Below are 17,335 nucleotides of genomic sequence, written 5' to 3'. Positions count from 1 at the left end.
AGCGTACATTCATAATTAGGGGGTGTAATACCAGAACTCGCCTCTAGAGGTGCTGTGACGATACACAGGTTTTACACAAATTCTGGTATTCTTTGCTTTTGGAGGGCTTTTGGAGAATTTAGGGTTTCAGCTTCAGACCCATAGAAGGACTTCTACGTTGTCGGAATTATGAAGACAGATATGATAAGATAAGATGATATAAGATAAGATATGCCTTTATTCGTCCCTCAGTACAGAATCAGTTAAGCAGTACAAAATACACAATATAAAAAATAAACAATATAATCAACTAAAGTGTTAACAAATCAACAATTTTACCCAGAGTTATATGCAAATACAGTTTGCAGATAATATAAAATGAGATGAAATATATGACCAGTCTATACACTATGAGATCTTGCTGGTGAGTTAATATGAGGCATTATAGAAATACTTCACTGAGAACTTGATAGACCCTGTCCGCATAATTTCCTCATCGGGTTGTGTGTGTTCTTGTAAAATGTCCTCATAATTCACAAATACAAACATACACACACACACAGAAGGTGAACGTTTATTAGTTTATTATTGTGTGACCTGGAAGTGTTTACATGGGGCTGACGAGGAAGCCGCTGAAAGTGCTGAGTCGGCTCTGGTCAAACATCCTCTGATTGGCCCACAAGGTGACCCACAGCTTGTCTCCCACCTCCAGTGCCAGCGCCATGCCGTTGGTGGCGCTGCTGTGATGGTGCTTGTTGTCGTAGATGGCAAACATGTTGACGCCGTTCTTAATCAGCGCCGCATTCAGTGACCCCGACTCGCCGGCGGAACCGGTAAAAGTGACGTAGTAGAGACCTTTGACGGGGGCGGTGAAGATACCTGCAGGGGATGAAAGTTCACGCCATTGCGAGCACTGTCAGCACCCCCCTCCAGAAGATGACGCTGGAGGTGACGCGGTACCTGTGTTGACGTCATAGCCGTTGCCCAAGTTGGTCACCACCCTCTTGAAGACCAGCGTGGTGTCCGTGTTGAAGGGTCCGTGGTCGCTGGCCACTTGGTCATCGCTTTTCAGAGCCACGGAGAACGCCACGGGCACTGTGGGGACATGTTGAAGGCATGAGGTCAAAGGTCCCCTTGATGTCTGCCGTGCGGGCACTGACCTGCGGTCTGAGCCTGCAGTCCCACCGCGCAGCACAGCAGCAGCACGGCGATGAAGCACAAGGATGCCATCTCTACCTGTGCCGCAGCAACGCTCGCCGCCACTATTTAATGCCAGTTCATGTTACCCCTGACCTCGGCTGGTGTTTGGATACCTGAGTTTGTTGAACCGGTTGGCCGGAACATTTGAGGCCAAATGATGAAATATATTCTTTATACAAACATGCAGGACATCAAACCTTTGTTCGCAAACATTGCAGACTCCTTCAATGTCACCCTGGAGGTCACGCTAATGCAGGAAATTGCAAGGAGGATAAGCGGCATAGAAAATGGATGGATGGTATTTGTTGAAAAAAAAGGCCTTCTATGTAATCAAAACGGGCGGCACGGCGGACTAGTGGTTAGCGCGCAGACCTCACAGCTAGGAGACCAGGGTTCAATTCCAGCCTTGGCCATCTCTGTGTGGAGTTTGCATTTTCTCCCCGTGCATGTTGGGTACTCCGGTTTCCTCCCACATTCCAAAAACATGCTAGGTTAATTGGCCACTCCAAATTGTCCATAGGTATGAATGTGAGTGTGAATGGTTGTTTGTCTATATGTGCCCTGTGATTGGCTGGCCACCAGTCCAGGGTGTACCCGGCCTCTTGCCCGAAGACAGCTGGGATAGGCTCCAGCACCCCCGCGACCCTTGTGAGGAAAAAGCGGGAGAAAATGAATGAATGAATGAATGAATGAATGTAATCAAAACAGAAAGTCTTGTTGGCAAATAAGTCAATCTGAAGAAAAATGAAAGAAAACGGCAGAACAGCATCTTACCAGCATGGCACGCAAAAATGTGCAACATAGGCTTTGTTCCGTCACGCATTATTGACAGCGATTAGTCAAATTTGCGTGAATTGCGCAATTGCAACATTGCAAAAATTGGGATGGTAATGTTGCTAACTTGCAGCTAGTCCTCACATCAACATGCTAACCTAGACAAGACTTCCAAGGAATGTTTATCAGGCCAGCCGTGTGTAACATCACATGATACATGTACATGTGTGTTGTTGCTATGATATGCAATAGACAGAGAAGGATGTTAAAGTGCTGCAGGACATGTATGAGGAGTGTACTATACTGTACTGTACTACTATACTGGACTGTACTATACTGTATAGTAGTATCTACGTAGTATCTAGTAGTATAGTACTATCACTGTGTGACAGAAGAGTTTCAGCTAAAATTAAATGAAAGGTATACAAAACTGTGGTGAGACCAGCCATGTTGTTTGGTCTACAGCAGGGGTCTCAAACTCGCGGCCCACGGGCCGCTGTTGGCCCGCGAGACGCTAGTTTGAGGCCCCCACCTTGATACCAAAGTTTAATGTTGAAATGATATGATTAAAGCTTTAAATGATTAAAGCTGTGTGCACACCGGACACAATTAACATGATTTTGCCCCGCCCATACTGTTACCCTACCCTGTTACCCCGCCCTGTTTTGCTTTGGATTAGCAATGAAGCTAAAGGCTTATGACGCTGGGTACAAATAAATGCAGGAAATGATTAGGAATAAAACGGAAAATACACGTCAAGATAAAGCATCTCATCAAACATGTTGTTAAAGTTACCACGCTGCTCCCAGATGGAACTGAGTACGATGCTAACTTGCTAATTGGGTCAAATGATTAAGTTTCATTAATGTTCATGTTAAAGGTTAAATAACTGTTAATACTCTGAAATCTGAAAAAAATCATTTCTCTACGAACTGTATGTGGTTTCTTACGTTTTTCTTATTTGCTGTTTTATTATTATTTATTGCTGATTGATTGATTTATTGTCTTTATTCTTAATTTATTTATTTTTATTTATTTTGTATATAGAAAAATAAAAATTAAGATATTTGAGAACAGTGGAATGTTTTATCAGATATTTTGGTGTGGAAAACCAGAACCAAAGTACTGAAAAAGTGTAGGGTATAGCAGAAGCTAAAGCATTGAAGATAGTTTTTTTATTGATTTTTTCCCCCAGTTTTTAATAAATGCGTTTTTTTTTTTTTTTTAAATATTACATGAAATATACATATTGGTAGAAGGATGCTGCCAGGTAGGAGGCGTGAGGACATGAGGGTAGTTGGTGTGAGAAGAGACAGACGCAGAAGGTTGGATGGAGGACACTGATGAAGGAAAAAGCCCAAAGAGGAAGAAGAGAAGATGCTATGTAATAAACGTCCATCCTTCCACATATTTTCTACAGCGCTTGTTCTCATTCGTGCCTTGGATGAGTCGAGCCTATCCCAGCGGACTTTGGGTAAGAGGCGGGGACACACCGTGGACTGGTCACCAGCCAATCACATTAGACGTGTAGCAGACAACTCATCAAATATTTGGACAGACAGAACGTTGCCCCAGCATGCCCCGGCCCAGCTGTGACCCGAGCAAGGACAAGCTCTATAGATAGAACTTTGTGTCCGCCAAGCTGATTGGTCGACAAGACAGTGGGGGCGGCGCCCAAGAGTGTGAGTTGAAAGAAAAGACTGGCTGACAAAAGTAAAGTTTATTAAAAGTCTGACAAAACTCTTCATCATCACCAAACATCCCTGCAAGTAGCCTAGCATGCCAACATGCTAACTCTTTCAAGTCCACCAGGATGCTGCGTGGGCTTGGCCCCGCCCACGGTAGCATAGTGACCGCATAGTTCAAAGGAAGCGAAGACATCCTACAGTCTCCTGGCGTGTTTGAGGTTGTAGTGACTGCGCATGTCCTTGCGCAGACGGAACTTCTGGCCGCAGACGCCGCACACGTACAGGTGCACGTCCATGTGCTCCTCCAGCTGCTCGCCGCCAGGAAAAATCTGGAAGCACACCTGGCAGATGGTCTCACCGGCCGCCAGATGCGAGATCATGTGCCTGACGTGGTCGTGCTTGAGGAAGGTGCCCTGGTCGCACACGGGACACACGTAGCGCGCCACGCCGCGGTGCATGTCCGTGTGCAGCCGCAGCTGGCGCTCACGCAGGAAGCGCTTGCCGCAGGTCTGGCATGTAAACTGCTTCTCTTTGGTGTGCACGGTGTAATGCTCACGCAGGTGGCAGCGCTGGTAAAAGCCTTTGCCGCAGATGCCGCAGAAGTGCTTTCGGCGGTGGTCGGGCCCGCCGGACGAGCGGAAAAGGTCGGGGTCGTGGCAGGACAACGCGTGTTCCAGAGCCAGGCTCTCGCTGTGGAAGGGCAGGCCGCAGTGAGGGCAGGCCAGCTCCGCCCCTTCTTCCGCCGCGTGAGGCTCATCCTCGCCGTGCGAGTCCGACTCGCCGCCGAGGGACTCCGCACAGCGTTCGGCGTGTTCCTGCAGCTGGCGGCCTTTGATCAGCACTTGGCCACACCTCCCGCAGGCGCAGATGTGGCCCATGTGACTGGACAGGTAGTGAGCCGACTTGTCGTCCTCGCTCAATAACGCCCCGCACAGCTCGCACGGGGCGCCGTCGCCATTCTCGTCTTTCACCTCCAAACACTGGTCCGCTGTTCCGGAAGCGTCGCACACACGCTTGTCCACGCCAGAGACGCCGGGTGCCTCATCGCCATGTGCATCTCGCCGTTTCCCCGGCGCCTCTTTTCCTTCGTCTGCGGGCGCCAGAGCGCCAGCCTCTACCCATGGTGCATCTGTGATCGGGCTGTCAGGTGGTTCCATCTTGACAGAAACACAGCAGGTGGAACCCGCCTCGCCATTTGACCCCGCTGCTAGCGGGCAGAGGTCAGACAGCGCTCTGTGTTCGTCCGTGCTGTCCGAGGTGGAGCTCTCGGCCTTGGCGGCGGCTGCGTCTGTGTCCGTGCTGCGGCCCGGCTGGTAGGTCTTGCGGTTGGTGCAGGTCAGGATGTGCTCAATCAAAAGCTTCTCACAGCTGAAGACGAAGCCGCAGTCATCGCAAGTGAAGGTGCGGCCGAAGCGAGGGCGTTCCTTGACGGCAGCGCTCCTTCCCGCCGCCCTTTTCCTCAGGTCACACGGTTGCTCCACTCCTGCATCCACAGCCAAGACTGGGACGCTGGGCCCGTCCTCTGTCGGCCCCCCCTCATACCTGCTGACGCTTCTAATGAGGCGGTCCGGCTCCTGAGCGGGCGCAGGCCTCTGCCGCTCATACATGCGGACACCAAACATCATCTTCCCGCTGGACGCCCCCGCTGACGAACTGGATGAGGATGCCGAGGAAGACGGGGTGGGATTGGGGGCATGGATGTCCCTGAGGTCGTCCAGAGAGTCCGGGATGTAGTACATCTGCAGGTACGCCATGGATGCTTTAAGGTCATCAAAGTCGTAACTGCCCGCCACAATGCGGCCCAGGTACATGAGCTGCAGGATGAGGTCGAAGCACTCGGCGCTGATCTGCATGTTGCTGAGGTCCAGTCGCCCCGCCCCCTGCTGGTCTCGGATAAACATCATCCTGAAGTAGGAGCTGCAGGCCGCCAGCACCGCCTTGTGTGCCCGGAAGTAGATGTCGCCGATGGCAATGAGGCAGTCGCACAGGAAGCCCCACTCGCGCTGGTTGTTGAGCTGCTGGAGGACATGCTCGCTGTGACTCGACCTCGCCATCGCCCTGAAGACAACAACAAACCCCACACTCACTTTCCAACTCTTTGACAGCAGGACAATGCAGCACAACAATGACATGACAGACCACATCAAAATGACAAAACTTTGACTTTAGTTCCAACGAGCTCATATAAAACCATTCCAGCCTCTATCACTGGAAAGACAAAGACGTTTAAATGAATCCAATCAGGTGAGGCTACGTCATGGCGGAGCTGAGCAGGGAGCGGCCCCTGACGGCTAAGATGGAGCTCGCTAACTAGCTTAACAGCACACAAGCTAGCAAGCTAGTACGCAGCGTCCACTACACCGGAAGTCTCTGAGACTGCGCCTCCAAAATGAAAGTAAAAGTGTAAAGATGAGGATTTGATGAGCTCCAAGGTGAAAGTGATGGAGCTGACAAGAATCGAAAAATACAAGGATAAGAGCGTCTGTGAGCTCCACGTTATCAAGACAGGCCTGAGCCACAACGTTTTACTGTGAAAAACAAACAGGAACAAGGTAATATGTTCCTTGGCGTGCAGACAAAACACTGTCCCCCGCAAACACCCCTACTCCCCCAGAGCACGGCCGCAGCGTCCAACACCGACTCACCCGAGGACCAGAGGGCGGCGTCGTAGCTGCTGATGTCGGCCGACGACGAGCCAAATATCCGCTGATCAGTATGGACCTTCTGCGTGGGAAAGTTGGACTAACAAGCTACTAATAATTGTCTTCCTAATTCGACTTATTCTACTTTTACCTCTTCTTCCTTCTCCTCCTCTTCTTCTTCTTCTTCTTCTTCTTCTTCTTCTAAGACAGCGACTGCAGCAACAACTTCCGCCTAAACTTCCTGTGGAACACGATAAACAAAATAAAAGACTTTCGGTGACCGTCAAAATAAGGTTCACTTACCCTGGGAATTCATAAACGTTAATGTTAATGTTTCTAACAATAAACATGGATAAACACTCATGTTAATGTTTATTGGAATAATGTAAAGATAAAGACAATATTACAGTTATAATAGTAGCATTAGCAATGATCTTATGGTGTAGTGCCAAAATAAATCATGTAAAATGTACATTTGATGTAAACATAATAGGGATGAATGCATATATAATAATATACATATGCACTATTTCTAAATGACACTTTCCTGGACAATACGTGTGCACGTGTGTGTTTTATTGTGACATGACTCACGTGACCGGTCGAGCCGTGAGATGTCGCGAGACTTGACGCAGTTTGGCGCCCAAACAATCATCTGACTGACGACGCTCTCCTCTTTTGGCGGTAAGACATCAATCAACACATCAATCCGCCGCAGGGCTCGCGTGAACCTGCGTGCGTACGAGCGAGCCACCGAATGGCGACGTGCACGCCGCTGCATGACAATAAGATGACGATGGAGACGCATGCGTGACGGAGGCGTGTGCATGTGCACGTGAGCGCGCGCGCGCGCGCACGTTGCCTTGTTGGTGGTGTGTGCGTGCGAAGGAAGTGTGCGCGTGTATTTGTCCTAATTGATGAAAGGTGTGTCCAACATGCAAATGTGTTTTGTGACGTCATCAGATGGAGGTGTCGGCTCACAGCCTCTTCCTGCTGCAGCAGCTCAACGTGCAGAGAGAGTTTGGCTTCCTGTGTGACTGCACCGTCGCCATCGGAAACGTTTACTTCAAGGCCCACCGTGCTGTCCTGGCCGCCTTCTCCAACTACTTCAAGATGATCTTCATCCACCAGAGCAGGTCTCTTGCCTCGGTCACATCTGGAGAAACATCAGTAGCCATAGCAACATCTAAGCATCATTAGCAATGTCTGTAGCCGTAGCAACATCTAAGCGTCATTAGCAACGTCTGTAGCCGTAGCAAAATGTACCATTGTTAGCAACATCTAAGCATCATTAGCAATGTCTGGAGCCATAGCAACATATAGCATTGTTAGCACCATCAGTAACCATAGCAACGTGTGCGTACATTGCAACATCCAGCATTGTTAATGTGTTTGTGTGTGCATGTCTGTCAGCGAGTGCATCAAGATCCAGCCTACCGACATCCAACCCGACGTGTTCAGCTACCTGCTACACGTCATGTACACGGGTTCGTGTCCCAAGCAGGCGGTGGAGCAGACGCGTCTGGAGGACGGCATCAAGTTCCTCCACGCCCACCAGCTGTGTCGCAAGAGCGGCGAGTGTGCAGCGGATCCTGCGGTAGACACGGTCCGCATGTCCAACCTGTACGGCATCCAGATCTCGTCCCAGCTGGCAAACAAGGAGGCGCCCGTGCTCTCTAAGACCGTTGCGGGAGAGGGGGGTGCAGCGGGCGGGCTGTCGCTGACCGTGGGTCTGGAAGGTGTCCAATCAGACGGCCAGGCCTCTTCGCTGCGGGACGTCCGCTCCGTGGCATCCGGCGATGACTTAGACGTCACGGCTGCCATCAAGCAGGAGCATCCGGATGATGAGGGCGGAGATATAGGCCGGGGGGCGTGGTCTCCACCCCAGGACGGGGGCCTCGGTCAGAGCGCCGCATTCAAAGAGAGGTCGGCGGTCCTCGTGTGTCCTCGCTGTGGCCAGCGCTGCTCCTCCCCCGAGGGCCTACGGGAGCACCTGTTTAGCCACACCCTCGACCCCGCCATCTTCACGGAGGGGCTGACGCACGGCAGCGACAACGCAGATGCCGAACGTCTGGATGCCGGCTGCCTGGAGGAGGCGCTGCGGCAGAGCCGGGCGCTCGCCACTCAGCTGGCCGCAGAGCTCAGGAGAAGCCGGGCAGGAATGGAGGGGGCAGGGCCGCTCAGTCCCGCCCCTTCCTCTGCGCACTCTCGTAAGCGAAGGATTACGTGCGCCGTGTGCGGCGTGCGCTTCTCTCACAAGAGCCAGCTCCAGGAGCACATGTACGCGCATACTGCCAAGCCCGCACGCCACCATCGCCACAGCCGCCTCTGCGGCCAGATCTTCCACAGCTCCACCCACCTCTGTGAGGGCGTCGGGGAGCCCGGCGCAGGGGGCGGTGGTTCGGCCGGCGCATTGCCCGAGGAGGCGAACAGAGAAGCGCAGGACAACGGCAGCTCGTGTTACTCGCTCGACTCCGAGATCTCGCAGGAGAGCGCCGATGGCGGGCAGGGTGAGTGATGACATCACTTCCTGTTGATGCGGTCCAATCACATAACAGGACAATGACTTTAATTTATTGACACGTTTGTTGATGTGAAGTTGATCTTTGTTTTTAAACTAAAATCTTTGCTCAAACAAGCTGGCTTGTCTTTCTCTTTTTATTTCGACGGCGGTTTCATTCTTGATCATGTGACTGGTCACAGCCATCATTGTCATGGTGACAAAAGTTGACGGCATCATTGCAAAATCAGACGATACAAAATGCACGAAAAAATCCTTTCAACCAGGTCCCCTGGCTGCTGATTGGTCACAACCTTCATCATCAAGTTTAGGAAGGCCCTTTATTTTGATGATGTCACTGTGAGTTGTCGTCCATGTTGGCGAGGAAGCGCTGAGCACTGAGGACCGTGTTCTACAACAAACACTCAGCATCAGCATCGCCATAGTAACATCCTGTCTAGTGACAGCTGTGGCGGCACACAGGAAGTCAAGTCCTACCTGCATCAGCATAGCCACCGTCATTGGCCCCACTCCTCCTGGAACGGGCGTGATGTATCCTGCTCTCTGACTGGCTGAGCCGTAGTGGACGTCACCGACCACGCGCTTCCCGCTCGCCTTGGTTTCATCTAGCACAGTGGAGGACGCAGATGCTAATCCTGGCTGCTAGTCAAATCACATGATGTGACGGCTCACCTGCCACGTGATTGATTCCGCAGTCGATGACCACGGCTCCCTCCTTCACCCAATCACCATGCACCATCTCTGCTCGCCCCGCCCCCACCACGAGTATGTCAGCCCTGCCCACCTGCAGACAGGAAGCTGTGTCACGGCGCTTGTCATCCTCCTCGTCTTCCTTTGCGAGGCACGTCACCTGTTCAGGGAGGTCGGGTGTCTTTGAGTGACAGGTGGTGACGGTGGCGTGATGCCACAGCAGCAGGTCGTGCATGGGCGCGCCCACGATCTTGCTGCGGCCAACCACGACTGCGTGTTTTCCCGTCACGCTCACACCTGCAGCAGACACATTGATTGACAGGGGGAGTGGCTATGTGACATAACACCTAGTGGCCAGCTAGTGCATTACACTCATTGTTAGCATCATCTACCATTGGGAACAGTTTCACTTGGAGTAGACTGACAGCTGCTGACCTTTACGTGTGTGTGTGTGTGTGTGTGTGTGTGGGAGAGAGAGAGAGAGACAGAGCGAGAGAGAGATACCCGTCTGTCTGATGAGTTCCATGCAGCCGTTGGGTGTACACGGGATGAAGCAGTTCTTCAAATCTCCACGAGCCAACTTCCCTGCATTGATGCAACTCAACCTACACACACACACACACACACACACACACAAAGACTCACACTGTGCTGTCAGGAGAAGTTTATGATGAAAAAGACATCTTGGTAAAAAAAAAAAAAAAAAAAAGCCCACCCATCCACATCTTTCAGCGGCGAGACAGCATTGGTGATGAGCTCCATGTCGATGGCGTGCACGGAGTCCAGAGGAAGTTGGACGATAAGGCCGTGCACTGATGCGTCCTCATTGACGGACATGATGGTCCTCAGCACCTACCACACCGCCACACGTCATCACAACATCAACACCCCACCCTCTCACCCCTCTCAGCAATTTGACGAATGATGCCCACCTCATCCTGTGTGGACGTGTTACACAGCCTCACGTGCGCGGCGTCGATGCCCACCTGCGTGAGACACACACACATATCACACGTCCCCCACACGCGTGTCCAATGTCTTGCCAAACAAACCTCGGCTGCAGCTTTCATTTTACTGCTGATGTACAAGTTGGAGTCTTCTCTGCTTCCCACCTACACACACACACATTGTCACTATGGTGATGTCACACTTTTGCCACAGAGTTTGCCACTGACTTGTAAAACCACCAGACTTGGTCTGAAATCTGACGTCTTCATCTTGTCCACTTCTTTCTTCAGCCTATCCCTCACCAGCCTGAGGACGTGTTGGACACTTGTCTGGACACACTGAGAAACGCTGAGACACACTGAGACACATGCTCAGACGCTAAGACACAAAGAGAGACACGCTAAGACGCGCTAAGACACAAAGAGAGACACGCTAAGACACAAAGAGAGACATGCTGGGACACTGAGACAGATTCTAAGACACAACGAGATATGCTGAAACACACTAGGAAACATGCTGAGACACAAAAACAGACATGCTAAGACAGAAACATGCTTAAACACACTAAGAACCATGCTGAGACACACTGAGACACATGTTCAGACGCTAAGACACAAAGAGAGACACGCTAAGACACACTAAGACACAAAGAGAGACATGCTGGGACACTGAGACACATTCTAAGACACAACGAGATATGCTGAAACACACTAGGAAACATGCTGAGACACATAAACAGACATGCTAAGACAGAAACATGCTGAGACATACTGAGACACACCAAGAATCCTGTTAAGACGCACAGAGACACTAAGACGCATTCTTAGATGCCGAGCCAGAAGTAAAAAAAGGGGACATTGACTGACTTGGATGTTGCCTTTCCAGAGATGAGCGTCGCTACGGAGCGTCGGCCCACACATGAGGACGTTACGTGGCGCAAAAGAGACAACATTTCTGAGAGAAGAAGAAGAAGAAGAAGAGGAGAGGAGGCGTCACGGTGGAGCAGATGAATGAATAAAGAAGGAATTCTTGAACACTTCTATCTAGTACTCTAGTACTACAGTGTAGATCCCCTCCGATAAGTGATACTGGATAAAATACTCTGTACTGTACTTGGTGTACATATCTACTGTATATACTGTATGCGTGTATAGAATATAATCTGAAATGAAATAAGTAAAGACAAAGTGGAGACCACAAAGACGACAACATGGTGTCTTACCCAAGGGACCACCGCAAACGACTGTGTGTGTGTGTGTGTGTAATGATTGACCAGTGTATGTTTGGGTATGAAAGGTCACTGAGGAGAAATGTGAAGACATTAATGTTTCCAAAAAAAAAAACACAAAGCTGACATGGAAAAAGGGGTGAGATTTGAAATGAAAAGTGGTGACATCATCATATGGTATATTGTAATATTAAATATATTTCACACAATTATAAACACCGACCTCAGTACACCTTCCTTCTGATTGGCTGGCAGTCTTATGGGAAGTTCCGCCACCTGCACCACCTGACTACGATTGACCTTTGCTCCCTGCTCATCAACGCGCGTGCACACACACACACACACACACACACACACACACACACCTCGCAGTAGAATGAGGCCTAGTGACATTCCTGACAACCATCATGTCACTGTGACACACACACACACGAGAGGGAGATAAGCAGGAATATTTTGAGGTTCCCAATGCAGGTCCTTGGAATGTGGACGAGCCACTTCCTGTCACATGATGTCTGCTCTGACAGGAAGCATCTCCTGCCAAAGAAAAGTGAGAATGGACGAGTTTCGAGTGAGGAAGAGGACGTTTTTCTTGCGGAAAAGCAAATATTCCCACTAAAACAATACCCACGTGAATACATCTCCTGCCCCCTAGTGGCAGACGGCAGCATCGCAATCTGATTGGATGTTACAACATCGTCTTGCCAATTAAATCAAATCTGACCAAATGCGATGCACGTCTTTTTTACTTTCTCTACATTAGAAGTGCGTTCGAGGCCCGTTTCCATACTACAGATCGTTTTTTATTATCCCACTGCAACTGTACAATTAAAACATTGTAATTAGTGTTATAGTTCAGTAATTAGCCTATAAAACAAAGCTAATATGTTTTTCCGACATAGTTCAGCATATATGGGCATACATTGGATTGATTTTAGTATTGTTAATGCCCAAAATTACCCCCTTCCCCCATGTACCCCTCGGTTGAAGGTTTGGACCGCCCTGTATTCCTTCATCGCAGTTGGACTGGAATTAAAAATAATAAAAGACATGGTCAATAATATAAATAATTATGAAAAAATGTTAAGCATTCATCAATGTTACATGTTTGAAGACATTTCAGCTTTAGAAAGCAACCAACCCAACAGTTGGGCTCCAACAGGTGGAGCAGGACCATCCAGTCCACATCACTGCCGCTCAGCGGCCCGGTGCAACCGGTCGGGTCGGCTCGGGTCCGAGTGGCGTATAAAAGAAGAGGCTGGATGGCAGGGAAGGCGTGGAGCGCCTGGTCCTTGCTGGTCTACTGTGGTCCTCCCTGGTCTTCTGTGGTCCTGGTCCTCCTTGGTCGAGTGGTTCTAGACACTTCAACAGTAGTCAGGCACATTTGTGAAATGTTTAGGACCACTTGATCCGGAGTAGGAGCCTTGCATGCTGCGGAGAGTAAAGGTGACGTGTAATGTGAGTAGACATTTTTAGTGGGGAAAAAAGTTTCACTTTTATTCTCACGCGATGCCGACTTCTTCACTCGGAAGACAAAAAGGTCTCAATGTCTGCTGAAAAGAGGCTTATTATGAAGGAAAAGTGTGATTGGAATTGTTTCCGTTTGCTATAACATGAACTTTCCCTTGCAGACAAATGGCTTAGCTTCCATTCTAAAATAACATACTTTTGTGTTGATTTGCGTCATGGTGGTTGTTTGGAACAGAACGTCTTTGGCAGCTGCTGGATCACGTCTTCCTCGGCTGAAACTCGGACAAAGAGTATTTGTTCATCACAAATGTAATAAACTTGATTAACTTTCACATCTTTATCCTGCTATGATCAAGGCGTTACCTGGTACAGGAAGTCCCCAAGGATACAGTACCTGCTGAGAAAAAATTCTGCTTCTTTCTACTGCTTTTCAGACATGTTGAATTGTGTAAACATATGTAACTTGTTAAACATGTTCCAAATAAACTAAAGTGTTACCATTACAAGCTGGCTACTTCAAATTCTTTTGTGTTTTTGTGAACATGAAGTAACAGCGTTAAAAGACGCCCTTATCGTTTTCCAGTCATGGTATGTGAATGTGGTGCGTTGCGATGCACTGATGGATATCTAGGCTGTCATCCACTCGCCAGCTGGCTCATGGAGATGTGATGTTCGTGAACAAGTGGAGTCTTTTGAGGGCTAATGATGTAAACCACAATTCCCAAACTTTTTACAGTGGCGCCCCACTTCAGACATTTCATCTGAAGCCATGTACTCCCTACCTGGAGAAAACCTGCGCACACACGGGGAGGACATGCAAACTCCACAAGGAGAATCAAAACCCTTCCCGATCTCCTGGAGTACCTGCTAACCACTCATCCATCGTGCAGTACTATTTAACTTCACGTAAAATATTGAATAAAACTAGGGATGTCCAATGTTGTCCATGTTAATTATTACATTTATGAAGTCATTCTGAAATGTTTTTTATTTTTTTAAGTCATTTGCCCAACACTGCGTATGACTGCTTTGAATGTTCCACAGCGCCCCCTGGTGGCCGGATAGACATGACAGTTTGAAGTTGCTGCTGCAGGATGAGGCTGGTGGTTTGTGATAAACATTTATTGGCTTATTAAAACTGTACAAGAGGAAGAAGGTCAGGCCACCTCCTCCATGTAGTCCACTCCATGACTGTGGCTCAGCTCAGAGACGCTCAGGTCCACTGTGTCCTCCTGCTGCAGGACAGCAGCACACCACACCCCCCACACACACACACACACACGCACGGACGACCTTCTGTCAAACCAACTTGTAACAACAAAGCATGCATGTGCAAGTTAGGCGTCGTCACCTTGTCGCTGTTGTCAGGTCCCTCGATGGAAACCTCCTCGATGTCTTCGCTGATGCTCAACTCGCTCTTGTAGTGGTCAGAGCGATGGCTGAAAGGCACGCTGGAAGTCAAAGACATGTTCCCATTGTCCCCACAGGGAAGGTCAAGCATACCTGTTAAAGTCGTCGTCGTTGTATTCCATGTCGTCCTCTGTGGGGGCACAAATCGTGTTAACGCTCTTCTAACGGGGGCATATTTCATGTCTAACATCTTACCTAAATTCAGCGACCCGCCTTCATCCTCTTTGCTGTGCATCTTCTGGTCTCTGAATCCTTTCTCGCGGGAATGTGATGCTAGAAGGAGAGGAAGTTTAATTAAAAAAGGACAGAGTGAGACATCACTCACGTTACCAAGCTGAAAGTCACCCTTCTGAAACGGACTTTTTTCTGATGCGCTTCCTCCTCCTTCTCCTCCTGGTGTGTGGTCTGCCTCCGACAGCGAGACGTCTGGATGCTGTCTGCTGCCACCCGTGTCCGCCTGCCTGGACACCACCATCAGAGGACATCCACCATATACAGAGAGGACACATGTCGGAGGCCCTCACCAGCCGTAGGTCTTCTGAGGTTTAGGAAGCGGGTCATCGAAAAAGGAATCGTCCTCGTCTTGGTGGTCCTCCACGTTCGCATCCACATCCAAACGCTGGTCTGGAACTGAAGATAAAGCCCTACTGTCCGCCTCCGTAAGGGGTCTGCAGTCCTGCTGCTCGTCCTCCTCGCCATCAGAGATGGCGACCTGCTCACATGTACGCACACATAAGGCAAAGCAGCTGACAGAGGACGCCAGCTTTCGCATGCTGGTGTCACCTGACACACACAGACCTTGTTGACAGGCGGAGACGGGATTCTGTTCTCATCCGACACCACCTGAAAGACAAGAGTATAATGACGACGGAAGCAGCGCCACCCAGAGGACATCAGCGTGGAAGACGAGCTGTTAACACAGCTACCATCACCTGTCTGCTAGCTTAGTGAGAGTTTAAGTGTCTGGAAACCCAGAAGCTTCAAGCAGGAAGACAAAGCTCCACCCACATCCGGTTGCCATGTGATGGACACACACTAACACTATGTGAGAATGTAACAATGATGTCACCTCAGCTGCCATGATGGATGCGACCTTGCGTCGCCCTCGTCGCACGAGCTCCAGCAGCAGAGGTGAGTTTGTGTTAAGCTCTGCCTCCGGCAAGCCGAGCTCACTACAGAGCAGCTGACGACTGTCCAGACCACTCAGCTGCTGGCGAACACAAACACATCATGATGTCACCACGGTTAAGGTTGGACGGCGGAGTCTCACCGTGTTGATCTCCGGCTGGAAGACAGCCAGGCTGAAGTCCAGATGAAACACTTGCAAGAAGTCCACAATGAGACTGGCAACCAGACGACCTGCGGATATGCGAGCATGTCCCCGAGTCACATGACAGCAGCTGAAAATAAACACCTACTTAGAAGAAGCAGTATCGCAAAGAGGCAGCTGACCATCTTTGGTGTTGAGACATTTCTTCAGGTTGTCATTGACCAGCGGCGTTTTGTTCTGGGGACAAAATAGCAGCGAAATGTGAACAGAGCCAAGAAAAACAAGATGTCCGCTCGCACTCATGGAAGTCAACCATCACCTCCAGTCGATCCTGCTCCTCCAACGCCAGAAACACAGCAGCCCTCATCTCCGCCTGCAGACACCAGAGCAACACAACAAACCCATTGTCATCATCAAGTCAACTATGAATTCTCCATTTTCAAATGTCATGCCCATTTGAGGCATTAAACTCCTTCCTTTTGAAAATTAACTGAACGTAGACAACTCAAAATAACACAAATCGACCACCATTAAAGTAAAAGTCATTCCTTTTAAACATTAGCTGGACTTACAACATAACATTACATCTACCCGCCAAATATTATTTGAAGCACGTAAAAACGTTTTATAGGCTAATTTACCTTTCTGAAATAAGCTAACACTGTTGAAGATATTCACTAAAAAGACAAATGACTAATTTAAGTTCATGTTAGCCTAGTGTGCTAACGGTATGAGGCCGAAATGGCCGACAAAGATGGCGACATTAAGATAGACTGTACGGGCCTTGAGTTTGTTTAGAACTCCATTGTTCTCCAGGTTCTGGATGAGAAGATCCCTGAGCTCCGTGTCGTCTTCTGTGGCAGACATCTTCAGGCAGGCTGTCCTTAGCTGCTAAGTGCTAACACAAACAAACAACCCGGAAGTGAAGTCTTCTTCTACGCGATAAACGTTTAACATGGTGTTGTTTGCGCCACCTGTTGGTGGAGAAAAGAGAAGTCCAATCCGGCCTTCTTATGAAGAAAAACACTTGAAGCTGGTCTTTAACTAAAAGATAACAATGTCGTATAAAAAACAAAAAATAAAGGCCAATATAAAAACAAAGAAACTAGGAAAAACCTTGTGTTGTCTTTGTGGCATATGGACAAGATGGTTTTCTGGTATCAGAACAACGAGATAAGAAACAATCAGTTCTTTGCACTTTGAGCCGAACAAGATGATGGCACGTTCAGTCATGACCTTCTATTCTGGAGGAAACACACCTGTCCAAGGTGATATTGCCAATGTCCTCATTCTTTTCTTATGATTGCATTCTTACAGTCTTCTACCAGTCAAAGACTTCCATTTTATTTGACTTGAAATTATGTGAACAACAAGAATATAAAGATTGTAGATGTATTTTATGAATGTTTCTTTCTGCATTCCATCAATGTTAGACGGGTTATTTGTTAAGAGCCTCACCTTGGCCATGACTACAACTCTTTCAAAATAAACAGCCAAGTTGCCATTTGGTCCTCA

General features: G+C 49.0%; 5 protein-coding genes across 8 annotated transcripts; 1 reads left to right on the top strand and 4 right to left on the bottom strand.

The window, feature by feature from the left end:
- Positions 1 to 567: 567 nt before the first annotated feature.
- Positions 568 to 1,209, bottom strand: LOC131097453 (complement C1q tumor necrosis factor-related protein 3-like). Its single transcript, XM_058045883.1, has 3 exons — positions 1,140 to 1,209; positions 940 to 1,074; positions 568 to 858 (listed from the first exon to the last, which is right to left on the bottom strand). The coding sequence occupies exons 1-3, from the start codon at positions 1,207 to 1,209 to the stop codon at positions 587 to 589; spliced, it is 477 nt and encodes a 158-aa protein (XP_057901866.1). The 3' UTR covers positions 568 to 586.
- A 2,449-nt stretch (positions 1,210 to 3,658) lies between these two features.
- zbtb1 (zinc finger and BTB domain containing 1) lies at positions 3,659 to 6,526 on the bottom strand. Of its 2 annotated transcripts, XM_058071685.1 has the most exons (3): positions 6,435 to 6,526; positions 6,287 to 6,365; positions 3,659 to 5,699 (listed from the first exon to the last, which is right to left on the bottom strand). In XM_058071685.1, exon 3 carries the CDS (start codon positions 5,693 to 5,695, stop codon positions 3,836 to 3,838), a length of 1,860 nt encoding a protein of 619 aa, XP_057927668.1. In that variant the 5' UTR covers positions 5,696 to 5,699; positions 6,287 to 6,365; positions 6,435 to 6,526; the 3' UTR covers positions 3,659 to 3,835. The 2 variants fall into 2 exon arrangements, with proteins under 2 accessions (XP_057927668.1, XP_057927677.1); XM_058071694.1 differs by lacking the exon at positions 6,287 to 6,365 and having other exon boundaries at positions 6,435 to 6,509.
- A 287-nt stretch (positions 6,527 to 6,813) lies between these two features.
- On the top strand, positions 6,814 to 9,063 carry zbtb25 (zinc finger and BTB domain containing 25). Its single transcript, XM_058071708.1, has 3 exons — positions 6,814 to 6,967; positions 7,247 to 7,419; positions 7,697 to 9,063. The coding sequence occupies exons 2-3, from the start codon at positions 7,247 to 7,249 to the stop codon at positions 8,799 to 8,801; spliced, it is 1,278 nt and encodes a 425-aa protein (XP_057927691.1). The 5' UTR covers positions 6,814 to 6,967; the 3' UTR covers positions 8,802 to 9,063.
- Positions 8,924 to 11,680, bottom strand: LOC131128666 (C-1-tetrahydrofolate synthase, cytoplasmic-like). The gene is made up of 11 exons (XM_058071747.1): positions 11,665 to 11,680; positions 11,309 to 11,396; positions 10,670 to 10,771; positions 10,547 to 10,606; positions 10,427 to 10,480; positions 10,210 to 10,346; positions 9,999 to 10,099; positions 9,655 to 9,791; positions 9,477 to 9,588; positions 9,282 to 9,409; positions 8,924 to 9,195 (listed from the first exon to the last, which is right to left on the bottom strand). The coding sequence occupies exons 2-11, from the start codon at positions 11,360 to 11,362 to the stop codon at positions 9,139 to 9,141; spliced, it is 942 nt and encodes a 313-aa protein (XP_057927730.1). The 5' UTR covers positions 11,363 to 11,396; positions 11,665 to 11,680; the 3' UTR covers positions 8,924 to 9,138.
- Positions 11,681 to 14,116: 2,436 nt separating this feature from the next.
- cep43 (centrosomal protein 43) lies at positions 14,117 to 16,769 on the bottom strand. 3 transcript variants are annotated; one of them, XM_058071727.1, is made up of 12 exons: positions 16,604 to 16,769; positions 16,140 to 16,193; positions 16,003 to 16,057; positions 15,821 to 15,909; positions 15,620 to 15,760; positions 15,349 to 15,393; positions 15,075 to 15,262; positions 14,911 to 15,011; positions 14,746 to 14,823; positions 14,644 to 14,680; positions 14,492 to 14,579; positions 14,117 to 14,372 (listed from the first exon to the last, which is right to left on the bottom strand). In XM_058071727.1, exons 1-12 carry the CDS (start codon positions 16,685 to 16,687, stop codon positions 14,298 to 14,300), a joined length of 1,035 nt encoding a protein of 344 aa, XP_057927710.1. In that variant the 5' UTR covers positions 16,688 to 16,769; the 3' UTR covers positions 14,117 to 14,297. The 3 variants fall into 3 exon arrangements, with proteins under 3 accessions (XP_057927710.1, XP_057927704.1, XP_057927718.1); XM_058071721.1 differs by having other exon boundaries at positions 14,123 to 14,375; XM_058071735.1 differs by having other exon boundaries at positions 14,124 to 14,375; positions 15,620 to 15,757; positions 16,604 to 16,696.
- Positions 16,770 to 17,335: the final 566 nt, after the last annotated feature.

Source organism: Doryrhamphus excisus, chromosome 1 (assembly GCF_030265055.1).
Source record: "Doryrhamphus excisus isolate RoL2022-K1 chromosome 1, RoL_Dexc_1.0, whole genome shotgun sequence".
NCBI lineage: Eukaryota > Metazoa > Chordata > Actinopteri > Syngnathiformes > Syngnathidae > Doryrhamphus > Doryrhamphus excisus.
This window is presented reverse-complemented; position numbering and strand designations above follow the sequence as displayed.